Here is a 12,959-nt window from a genome sequence, read left to right on the forward strand (position 1 = left end):
CCGAGGGGGAAACCGCTGACCAAAATCTTGTACACCAATGCCCACTAATGCCCAGTGGGCATTACTTTATCTTATTATCTTATTGTATCTTATTTTATCTTTATAATGCCTCAGCAAGACGTAATGCCCCAAAAATGCCCTAGTAATGCCCGGTAATGCCGCAAATCTGTACACCACAATGCCCTCAGCGGTCTCCCCCTCGTGATAATCGTTCGGCGAGTATCGATTTGTAAAACCTAATCGGCTCGCTAAGAGGATACGAATCGATCGCGAGGTTTATTAACCTCGCGATTAATTCATTTACACATTCCGTGTGGCGCCGGGTAATTACGTTTCATTAACTTTGAAAAATCGCGAAAGAAACGCGCGCGCGCACGCGCGGTCGCGAAATTGGTCGCGATACGCCGCTCGCCCTCTTTCTCTCGCCCGCGCGAAAATATTTTACAGCCTGCTGAAATATTTCGTCGTTTTATTAACGGGGAATTTTTAAATCGCGGCACGTTGCGCGCTTAAGAAATTCATGACGCCGCCCGAAATTTTGGCCACGGCCGTGTTAATTAAATTAAAACTAATTACCCAGCAAACCCTAGTAATTTACATTTGGTGTGCTATTACACCGAGGTTTCTAATTAAAATAAACATAGCTTCGTTTGCTAAGTTCAGCGCATGGCGCCGGGACGGATGCGGCCCTGCGAGAAGGAAAGCTTGACAATCCGGGGAGACGTTTGCCAAATTACACCTGTCCCAAGAGACACCTGCATCGATGTTTCTAGGTAAACCATGACTCAGGGAGACCTTTCTCCTCTTTATTGTCTGTACTTGTCCTATCTTTTGCTCTTTCAATAATTCTCGGCGCTAACAATACCGTCTGACACTCAGCATTCAAAGAACTCTCGTAGCGATATGCATACTCGTTTGCTTCTCCCAAAAGAAACGAACGCGATCTTTCTCAACATCTTCAAGAATCTCTCTCTCTCTCTCTCTCTGTTTGTAACAACTAATGTGTACTTATGTAATTAGATGCGAATGGGGAAAAGAAACTTAAAAGCAAACTCTGCATTATGAGGAAACTAAAAATCGAATTATTTATGAATAAGTGGATACAACGGGCAAGAAGGTAAGGGACGACTTTCCATGATAACTTCTAAACTGGAATTTAGCCTGTAATTGCAACACCGATATCTTCTTCTTCCATCGCCATGCAACGTAACACACGGATCAAATAGTTTACGTGCCGCGCAAACTTCGTACACGTTCCTCATCCGTAATTGGTCACCCAATTACACAGATTTGAACGTCACTGCCTGACGGACGGGACGGGCTGTTTATTAAAAAGGTTAACGTAACCGGCACGAGTGAAGCGATCGCGTGGAAATTGGTTTGCGGCGTGGCGCACGGTGGAAATCGTTTCGCGACCGGCTCGATCATCCTTTCGCCGCCTCGGCGACTTCCGGCGCGCGATCCATATGCATCGCGCGCACATACGTGTGCGTACGCTCGCACGTGTACGCTCCCCCTCGCCAGGCGGCGGGGTGCGCGCCTTCGCGTATGCTCGCCTTGAACCTGCCGGGCCGGGCCGGGCGAAGAAGTTTCACGAGAAACTGGAACCGACCGACGATACGGCCTGATACGCTCTCTGCGCACGGCTTTATGCACAACAACGGCGACCGGTGCATCTCTCCCTCGCGTGCCTCTCCGACAGAATAAGCCTTTCCCCCCCGCCTCTCCGCGGTGCCCCCTACATACCCTGAACTTGCTCCATCGAGGGAAGGAGCTACCTAAAGTTTTCCTCTCACCTTGCGCTAAATCGTGGAGTCTACATGAGCAAAGTATCCGTTCGAGCAAGCGGATTCGACGTTACCGTGTAAAAGTAAGAGATATTTGTACGCCCGAGCTTGATGAGCACGCTCGCAGAAATCTTCGCGTTTCATCCCGAACGAGAAGTAACTAAGAAGTTGATAAGAAATATTCCTTAAAGTGCAACAAATGCCAAGATGCGTGTCAATATTTTCTGGGTTTCGAAACGACGACACTTGCTAAATCTTGAACTGTACTATACACGGAAATAGAGACCCTGTAATCAGAGACCGGCCACAAGAGTTCGTCAAATTCCCGCGAGTAAGAGACAAACATAGGCTTCCATGTTTCTCTCTCACTCGCGGGAATTTGACGAACTCTTATGGCCGGTGTCTAATTACAGGGTCTCTACGCGGAATGACCGGCTGAGGCAAAAATAACTAAAATGAAAATGTTACGTATAAATAGTAGGGCGAGGGGGAAACCGCCGACCAAGATCTTGTACACCGATGCCCACTAATGCCCAGTGGGCATTACTTTATCTTATTTTATCTTTATAATGCCTCAGCGAGACCTAATGCCCAAAAAATGCCCTAGTAATGGCCCAGTAATGCCGCAAATCTGTACACCACAATGCCCTCACGGTTTCCCCTTCGTTCTAGGGGCATCTACATTGTTTTGCGTCGCAACGTTCACTAAGTTCGCTGCACAAAACGCATATAGTTGTATCCACCACTCATCATACCAATGCGGGCATGACAACCTCAGATATAGCTGTCTCAAATATTACTATTTATCGGGGGGTTGCGCCAACCCTAATTAGACATGTGGTAACCATATCGGTTTCTCCGTGTACGCGTACCGGAGATTCGACAAAAATATCTGATATGTCTAGACAGACGGCGATTGAAGATTCATCGGTTCGATTCAGGATGATGTAAAATACAAAATTCAGAAAGCGCCGCGAAAATATGTTGAGCTAAATTATTCCTCGAGGAGCGACTTTACTCGAAATGATTTTACGTGCTGTCTAACGTAGAAAGTCAAACCGTACGCAAACGAATGTGATACTTCGTCGATAGCGGGGAGGAGAAAAGTGTCCCGACCGATCGAATGACGAATTAATCGCAGCAGACCGCAATAAATCCACAATGCCACTCGACGGTAGCTTCTTGCGCCGGTGTAAAAGTAGATCGCGATCGCGGAGCTCTTGCTGATACTAAATGATTCGCACGTGCGCCGGTTACATCGCACCGACGTTTACTTTATATACCCTGTAACTAACTAGAGAAACACACCGTGCGACGTACGTGCCGCACGCTAATCCCGCTCTAGTCGCGCTAGCGGAAAGCCGCTGGAAAGACAGCCCGCGGCTGTCTCGCCTGAAACGAGGAACGACCGTGTTGCAAAAACACAAGAGGAGAATCGTCCTGCATCGAAGAGCACGGCTGTTATTATTGTACGCGCTTAATTGTAAGGAGTGTTCTGGTAACTGGAGATAGCTGCAACGCCCGTTGATACCAAATAACATAATCTCGCGCATATCTATAATGGGTCTGTATCCGATCTATCCTCGCGATACCCCCTCCCCCCCACCCCCCGCCGTGCAAATTGTATCGTAAAATTTGCATCGAAATTGAATACGCGCGCCTCGACAAGTGTACTTGACGGAAATAGGTTTCCCGCCGCAAAAATGAGGCCGAGCGTCATTTCTTTTTCTAATTTACAAAGTGCGGAAACACAGATATTTCTAAAAGTGCCGAGGATCAGCGAATTGTAACTTCGAAGAGCGTACGGGAGTACAAGGTCTGTCGTTTAACGCGCGACACTGAATCACGGCGCTCAAAATTCAACAATTGATACAATTTGACGCGAGTCTCGCGGAAGCTCACTTTCGTAAAGCTGGGAAAAAGACTTCGCCGCGTGAAGAAAGGCAACGTTTCGAGACCCTGAAAGAGAGGCAAGGTGCCGATTCGCTTTTGTCGCGAGGCGATCAAGGTTCTTCTTATCCTACCGAGAAGCCCGCGATAAGATAAGGCCATCGACGGCGCGCTCGTACTCCCGATCACGCTTTAAACACTTCGCCCGCGCTTCGATATTCCTCATCGGGCTGTTCGAGCGATTAATTTTACCTCACATCGCGAATCTAACGCGATAAAACGCATTTTTCTTTCCTCACGACGTATTGCGATATCGGCGCGCGCCGAGACACGTCGCGACCAACTCGGTGCCGCCCGTCGCCCTCGTAGCTTGCCTTGGAACACGTGCTTGAAACGTTTTACAGAAATTACAAATTTCGAGAGCCCGGTTATAGAGCTCGGTCAGGCTATCCGATGCGTCATCGCTCGCTTCGCGATAACGCCGCGCGCGCGCGCGTGTATCTTTCTTCCAAGCAAATTTGAAACAACGCCTCGCGCACATGCATGCGTAATCTCAGTGTGCAGCCGGCGCAAATATTTGAATGATGTAATGTACGCTATACCCGGCGAATTTTAGAACAAGAACGCCAAGGCTTTTGCGCGGATTATCAAAGGCGTTTCCTTTCCGTTTCTTTTTGCACCTGAGGACGACAAATACCTTAACTTGATATTAACGTCTCACCGAGGAGGAAACCGCTGAGGGCACTGTGGTGTGCAGATTTGCGGCATTACTAGGCTTCACTAGGCATGTTTTGGGCATTAGTTTGGGCATTAGCCCTTAGCTGGGGCACTATAAAGATTTAACCAAGTAAATAAGATAAAATAAGACAAGAAGATAAAGTAATGCCCACCGGGCGCATTAATGAGCATTGGTGTACAAGATTTTGGTCAGCGGTTTTTCCCCTCGAGTCTCACTCTGGAAGAAGAAGAATAAAGGAACTGTCCGAAAACCATAAAATTCATATAAAAATAAAACGCGAAAATTTGGAACTGTACTCTCTTGTATAAATGATCGCGCTTGACCGTAATCGTATCGTGATAAATTTCGAAAATAATTCTCAAAGCAGTTGCTCTAGCAGAAAAATTAACGACTCAAAGTCGGATGAATAATTAGAAATACGAAAAAAAATGCCGCGATGCTGAAGCAATCCTAAATGAGACGTCTGGATTTTCCCCAAGTTACACAAATATGCTAAGGAGCTCAGTCAAGTGTTGCAAACTAGTCGAAGCAATTCCGCGACAGTGCGTGGACGCGTGGTTTCTTATCATCTGCGTTACATATCGCGATAAATCCCGCGAGATGATACTAGCCGAGTAGCCGAGTTCGAGTAAAAGCAAATCCTTTCGGAGAGGCACGTTTGAGAGCGGTCGGAACATAGACGTAATATATCTAGACCGAGTATTGAGCAGTGGGGGTAGAGGTTCACGTAGAAAAGGACGAACTTGGTTTGGCGCGATTTCGTTCTCGCTTGTTCACATGCGAACGCACTTGTACCCCCCACTGTTCAAATAAAGACAAACGCTCGGACTAGATATATTGTCTATGGGTCGAAAGATACTCTAATCGGCGCGCTTCGAAACCTTTTAACATCTTACACAATCCGCGGCCGCCACGTCGCGGCAGCGAGTGTTACTAGTACTACATATTCAGGTTAATGTTTATCAAAACCTATGAGGGAATCAGGCGCACCGGATCAGGCACATGTCAGGAATTCCTTATTAGGGTATTCCTTACTTCCTCCCTATCAGGCCCTGACCATACATAAAGGCATGCCTGATTTTATTTCTACTCGGGAATCGGCGCGCTTCGAAACCTCTTAACATCCTGCGCAAAATTTCGCGATGAGAAAGCCATCGGGGCGGAACTCTTGGAAAAACATCGAGCCGTGAGGGTCAATCAGAAACTACAAGCGGGCTCAAGCGTCTCGTGTAACGTTAAATGCTGTTGTCGAGTACGTGCAAAAAAAAAGGGGGGGGAGCTTTCGCCGCAGCTCCGCGTGCAAAGTGGCATCGTCATTCGTACGAATGTATCAGGGTGGAACGCTTATGTTAATGAGCCCGCGCGATTACCAGACGGGGACGGTGAGCGTAGAGATGATGCGGAGGCGATAGAGACGTCCAGACCGGATACGAAGAAGGCCGAGGAGGAGAAGCACCGGATAATCGTCGCCGTGCACATACCGGGTATCGACGTTCTTAACCCTCCGACTACTTTTCCTCGCAGGGCGAGCCCCGACGAAGGAGGAAGTCGCGGACGAACGTGCATGCACACCTGCGCCAGGGGCCAGGCACCTCCCACCTGCGGGGGCACCTGAGACGCCGAGAGATACCGCGACCAGGACGACTTTTTCACGCATCTGGTGTGAAACCGACCGTCGTTTCTCTCCGATCTCGCGCGCGACTTCATATCCAAATTTCGTCCAGGAAACCGGCTGCTATTCGCGGCAAGTTCTACTTTCGCGAGAAGCCGGCGGAGTTTTTATCGCGTGTCTTGTTACAAGCGCGTCGTGTAAACGAGCGAATTTTTGGCGGGTCGATCGTTCGATTTTAATGGCTGTTAGAAACGTGATTTCGGGCGAGCCTGTGTCGCGGCTGACGGTTTAGCGAACGTGGTGTCCGGGAAATCTTGCGCAGAACTTTCGAAGCTGTCTGCGTTCTATTATTCTCGGCCGCAGTTGCGCGAAGCCAACTGTGCAACGGTGACCAGGAAGATCCTAGCCGAGGTAACGGATTCTCGGGGTATACTGTTACTACGCCTGAGAGAACGTACTAGTGAGCGACTACCGGACGATTGGCACGGAACGAAGTATCGAGCCGTAAAACAATTGTCTAAAAATACCCGAGGAGGAAAAAAAAACTCGTCGGCCCGTGATCGAGTCACGGAATAATCTCGAACCAATCGAAGAGACAAGCCGTGAATAATCTTAACTTAACATTGCCCGAAAGTCCCTACCCGCTGCTCCTTCATTTCGCTCCTCCGTTCACACTGTACGTCGCGTAGTTTCGATGACAAATTCAAAACGCATTAAAATAACTGTACATATGTGAATGCACTTGCTGGGAAATCGTTTCAGAAACATTAAGCGGCATTAATTTTACTGTCAAGAAATATTATCGCACATTAATCGCAAGTGACCGAGCATCTTTCCACTTTTTATTTAGTAATTTATACAATGTATAATATTCTTGCAAGAAATTATCGCTTATCATCTAATTCAGAAAAAGAGGCACAAAAAGGAGGAATGGTCAATAAATGTGTGAACTCTGTCATTGTTCATGACCGATGGACGGCGTATCGATTACGCGCTGGGAAATTATTTTATCGGTGCTTGATTATTCAAGCCCGTAGCCAAGAGCCTGGCGGCGACACGTGAGAAAAACGCCGACACGTGAAGAGTTTATCGTTCATTAGAAAATAATTTTATACGAATATTGGAGCATGTCGCCGATTATCAGCGACACGAAGCAGAACCGAGATAGCGCGCGGTGGCGAGAGCTGAGCTTCGCGGGAGATGCCTACGGCCACGCGATACAGTTTTTCGTGAAACCTCGCGTGACTACTTGCCAACCCTCTCCTTCTTCTACCTCCACCCTTCCTCGCGCGCGGGCCCGAGAAAAAGTTTACGTACGCCTTCACGCAAAGTTCCACCCCGACTGGCGGGACGCACGTGCGAGTGTTCTTTCGCGTGACGGCGAACTGTTATGGCCGGTATGACGACAGATTACCTATTTATATCGCCGTACAGGGCGCCTCACAAACTCGGCGTTTTCCACTAGGAGAAGTAGAAATAAAATCAAAGGATTTTGAGATGTGACAAGGTTTTAAATGACTCGGAATATATTCGATATTAAAGCGATGCGACGAGTTCATTCCAATTTCGAAACACGAGCAACTAAGAGCCTTCGATTTACCCCTTAAGTCCGGTTCGCTTTGAAATGTCCATTTAACAAATTTAGATAAAAGTAATCGACAATCACTGTTAGTCTCGTTAAGTGGCGATCAAATTTTAATTTATTAAAAAGTTGCCGATCGAAAGGAAATTTCTGACAAGTCCTGTATAATTCGATTTCCCCCTCCGCGGCAATCCGCGAAATTGCTTTGAAATATCCGAGATCTTTTCTTCGGGGAGAAATGAGCGGAAACGCACGCGGCGCTTTCTCGATGTCGGGCGAGATATCGGCGACGTATGTATTTATTTTCACGTATGATCGAGTATGCAAATTATTCCTTCTGTCGTAATTTTGACGTTTATGGCGCATTCGTTATAGCCGCTGTGGCAGGCAGGCGCTATTAACCGTATTGATCTTATGAAAATCGCGCCTGCCGAACGCGACGAAAAATTTGTTAGCGACCAGAACATAACATCGATTTTGTACACTAAAGTCGTTGAATCACGCGATTTCCAGGATAATCCCGTAATCCATCTTGCAATTTGTAAGAGTGGGCGATAATTAAAAAAAACTAAATAAATAAACGTCCAAAAAAAAACAGAACTTCATCGATCATGTCTACCTGCCGGGCAAATCGCTCCGAGGTGATCGCAGATCGCATAAAACTAATTATTTTCAGAATCGTCTGGCTGCAAAATCTTGTTTGCTCTTACAGATGCGAATCGGCAGCGAAGAAAATCGCACTTTTCGACAAAGAATGAATTGATTAAGTTCAATTTTGCTGTCACATGCTGCGAAATGTGTCATTTACGCGTGACAGAATAAAGCCAACGGCACACGGTACTATTTTGCCGAGGGGGGGGGGGGGGGGAACCGCTGAGGGCATCGTGGTGTACGGATTTGCGGCATTACTGGGCATTTTTGGGCATTGGGCCTTACTGGGGCATTATAAAGATAAAGTGTGATAAAGTGAGAGGAAACAAGACGAAGATAACATAAAACAAGACAAATAAGATAAAATAAGAAGACAAAATAAAGTAAGGCCCACTTAGTGGGCGTTGACGTTCAAGATTTTGGTCAGCGGTTTTCCCCTCGTAATCTTCCTACTGGATGCAGAGTTTTCGATCGAGTGACTTGAGGCTGATCCTGATTGGCTAATAGTGTCGTGTGCCGGTGGCTTAAGCCTCGAGATCAGTTATATCTTATGAGTTATCGTGGTATTTTATGGGTCGTATGCCCATCGTCATCAGTTCTCGTTAAGTTTTATATGTATAGAGAGAAAGAGAGAATCAAAGTGTTGATTTTAATGTTCTCGGTCGTCAAGTATATAAAGCGTTATCCAGTATCAAAAAGCGCAAAAACAATGCAGTTAAAAAATAGAGGTAAAACGTTAGTTCATAAATATATATAGAATATATAGAATCTATTAAACAAGCTCCTTTTATAGCGATAATAATTTCAAATGTAACGACGCAGAGGCGTGATGAAAATTCTGTTCAATCACGTTCTCGAAGACGGACTTGGTCGCCTCTCCAAACCCTGAGTCGTTGGTGACAAAATTCTTATTCTTCCCTTCCCTCCCTCCTCCGCTTCCGCAAGACGCGTCGAACGCATTGGCCGTCTCCGTCTCTTTCGAGAAAGAAAGAGAGAGAAAGATAGAGTTTACCTGTTGTAGTAGTGCGACGGAAAGGGCTGGCAGTTGAAGAACGGGTCGTTGTGCAAATGCGGCTGTCCAGGTACGCCGGGTCCCTGCGGATGCGCGTGCGGGCCCATCGGGCCGCTGGGCCCGGGGCCGCACATACCGGGCGCGCCTTGGGGCTGCATACCGGCCGGCCCCATCATGCCGGCCGGGCCCATCGGATGGGGCGCCGCTGGATGATGCGGCGAGCCGACCATGTGGGGTCCTGGGTGATGGGGATGGGGCGAGGGCCCGCCGCCCCCCATGTGCGGGTGGGGCGTGTGGGGCGAGCCGCTCATCATTCCGTGGGGCGGCATCGGATGGGGACTCGGCGAGGCGCCGTTGAGATGGGGCGCCGCGCTAACCCCGCCGTGAGGGGTCGGCGGTCCGCCGTGCGTCGGCGTCGTCGCCGGCTGCGGCGGCGGCAGACTCGGCGGCCCGGCCGGGCCTGTGCCCGCGAGTGGCGGCAGCGGGCCGTTCGCCATGTTGTTGAGCTGCGTGAGCGATGCCGCCGCCGACGCCGCCATCGCCTGCAAAGGATTCGTGGCGCCGCTCGCCGTGTTGATGCCTAGGGCGTTGTTGCCGAGATGGTGATTGTTGTTGGGGTTGCCGCCGCCGAGCGAGCTGTTATTGTTGCCGCTGCTGTGGCCGATGCTGTTGTGGTTGACGTTGCTGTTGCTGTTAGTGGCGACGCCGCCGCCGAGGGATTGCAGGGACGGCGGCAGCGGTGGCGAGCCGGCGGGGGGCGCTGCCGGGCCCCCGAGGCACCGGCCCGACGGACCGGGGCGGTTACGCTGCTGGGCGCTACCGGCACGCCGGCGTGGAGTGGGATTCCACCTGGAGGGCGCTGTGCCACGCTCACCGCCGGCATCACTCCCCCCTCCACAGCGCTCTTCACCCTCTCCTCGAACTCCCGCTGGGATTTGAACCAGAGGACGAGAAGCGCGTTCCTTCTTCCCCCTTCACTTTCTCCTTTCCTTCTCACCCTTTCTCACCCGCTCTCTTCTCTTCCCCCCCCCCCCAAAATATTCCGATCTCACCCGCGAGTCCCGACGACAAGTTTAAAGCGCAATTTTCCTCGGAAAAACAACACGTGTTAGCAGCCACCACCACCGGCACACCACCACCACCACTACCACCACCACCGTCGCCGAACGTCGAGTGTCCCGCGCTCCCCGAGCGTGTGCGCCACTACGAATATCTCTCGGTCTCGAGATCGCCTTACATTTTCCAAACTGCCATTCCCCAAACACCGACCGACGTTCACGTCGACTACTCCTCCCGCTGACGATGAACGCGCGATCACTTGCGAGGGGACGTTACGTATCACTGCACATCGGACGGAGGGTGTCGCGCCGGACGTCTATCCAACTTGTTTGCACGTGAAACGCGATCACCTTCGCCACTCTCGCGCGTACGCGTCGGCCCGAGCGACAATCTTTCGCATATTATCCCACGATTTGCGCGCGAGGAAACGCTTTCTTCGTTCTCGTCCTGTTCGGAGCTGCCGCGACGAGCTCGATCGCGCGCGCCGGCTCCCCCGCGCTTCCACTTGACAGACACACGCGTGCGTGCGCGCGCGCGCGCGGCCGCTCTGTTTATACGTATCGGGAAGCAGAGTATAGCGGGACGAGTACACTCCGGATCGCGTGTTCGCAAACGCGCGGTTACGACATGCTCGGCACGCAATCACCCGGTCGCGATAAGAGGGGGAGAGTTTAGTGCCACTGGCCAACGACGACGCGTCCGCTGCGGCACGTGGCCGTCACGTCGTGTCGGTCGGTGTCGCGACGCGCAGCAGCAGCAGCAGCAGCAGCAGCAGCAGCAGCAACAGTGGCAGTAACAGCGGTAGCAGCACCTACGTTGCGGATCAGCGCCGCTCGCCGCCAGCCGGCCATCCTCGCGCGCGCCGGCGGGATCACCCTCCTCCTCCTCCGCCTCCTCCTACCCGCTCTTTACTACTCCACCCGGCACCTACACGCGGCACGCCGCTACCCAACGCACCGCGCCGGCTGCTGCTCCCGCGGGATGACGCTTCGCATCCCTTCCCCCGCCCCGCGGGCCCCCCTCAGTCGCCGCTCGGCGACCCGAAGACGAAACCGGCGCGAGCACGCCGCTGCTCGCCGACCGACCGCGTCACGCGTCCCGGCATTCTCGTTCGCGCCGCGGCGAGCGGGAGAGAAAACGGCCGCGCTCTCGCCGCACGGCACACTCCGGTGGGACTTTACCTTCGCAGCCGCTCTCGCTCCACGCGCGCGGTTTACCGACGTCGAACCGACTCTAGACCCGGCCCCGCGCGGGCTCTTTGTTTACCTCGGCGCGCGAGCGCGGCTGGACTACTCTCCTCAGGATCACCAAACACACTCGTCTAATGCGCGCGCGCCGATCATTCACGGCGAGGAACACTGCCCGGCGTGACACTGCATCCAACACGGTTTCGACGGACAAAGGAAGACGGAGACGACCAGAGACAGAGGGAGAGAGATAGAGAGATAGAGAGAGCGCGCGCGTTGCCGCCGCGTCGCGCGCTGCCACCGGGTCTACGGACGTTACGGCGCCGCGAGCGGCAGAGAAACGGGAGGTACCAGACTCCACGAAGGCGCTCGCGTTACTGAGGAGCGGCGCGGGCGCGACGGAGCGGCGCAGCGCGCTCGGCTGCCTTCGGCCGCCGCGCGACGAGAGCCGAGCGCGAGGCGGCGAGCGGCGGTGGGGGAAACCGACGCGCGGTAGAGCGCCGAGCGAGCGAGGAGCGAGGGGGGGGGCACAGAGAGGATCGTGGGACCGCTACGTTCGGCTGGTGGATCGGAGCGACGGCGGAGGGGGGGGGGGGGGGGGGGCATGGGACGCCGGGCGAGGGAACCTCATGCACACACGATGCCCGCCGAGAATGAAGGAGGTGGAGAAGAGAGCCACGTGAGCGTCCGACGCCCGGCGTCCACGCAAACGAACGCGGTCCCAACCTCACGTGTCCGCGCGTCGGCCCGGCGCAGCCCTCTCGGCGATTTCGGCGACTCGTAGGGAGAGCGCGGGCTGTGGGGGGGCAGAGAGCCTCCACTCTCGCGACGCCGCGTAGCGGAGTCTGATAACGCTGATATGAAATTTCGGGGCACGAGGCGTCCCTCCCTAGGAAAATATCTCGTGCCCGCTTGTACGCGATCTCGTGTTCGGAATTAATCTACCGGCGGTGGGCGAACCCTCGCCTGAAATTGCGCGGCGGACTGGCGTAAACCTTTTTCTTCCTCTCTTCTTTCTTTTTTTTTCTCTTTCTTTCGCCCTGGAGCTAAACTGCTGTTTGACATCGGGGATGCCCGTGCCCGTTAACACGCCTGATCGATCCTGCATCGCGCGCTCCGATTTCCTCGCGACGCGGTGCATATAATGATTACGGGTGTATATATATTTCTTTTTCTTCCTCCGATCCGTAGGTAGAACGCGCGGGGATATAAAGCATTTCCCGTGCAGCGTCGCGACTGTTGCGTTTAGCGCGGCCGTGTTTAGGAAATTCGAACGTACGTACGGGATGTGCTCGCGTAACGAGATCCGGAAACGCGAGTGTCCGATTCCGTTTGGTAAATTGTTGCCCGTGAAGGAGGAAGTCGGTATCTACGGCCAAAGTCGGTGGGAGGGGGGGGGGGGATACCAAGTTTCACTTTCCGTGCGATTCGAATCGCCCG

General features: G+C 52.2%; 1 protein-coding gene across 1 annotated transcript in view; it reads right to left on the reverse strand.

Moving 5' to 3' along the window:
* The window catches only part of LOC105566393 (LIM domain-binding protein 2-like), a 93,947-nt gene extending 83,791 nt beyond the window's left edge, over nt 1-10,156 (reverse strand). The window contains 2 exon segments of the mRNA XM_012020346.1: nt 9,274-10,069; nt 10,072-10,156. Coding sequence (XP_011875736.1) covers nt 9,274-10,069; nt 10,072-10,156 — 881 coding nt within the window.
* Between the last annotated feature and the right edge of the window lie 2,803 nt (nt 10,157-12,959).

The sequence above is a fragment of the Vollenhovia emeryi genome, unplaced genomic scaffold (assembly GCF_000949405.1).
Source record: "Vollenhovia emeryi isolate VEMERY1.0 unplaced genomic scaffold, V.emery_V1.0 DF939145.1, whole genome shotgun sequence".
Classification (NCBI taxonomy): domain Eukaryota; kingdom Metazoa; phylum Arthropoda; class Insecta; order Hymenoptera; family Formicidae; genus Vollenhovia; species Vollenhovia emeryi.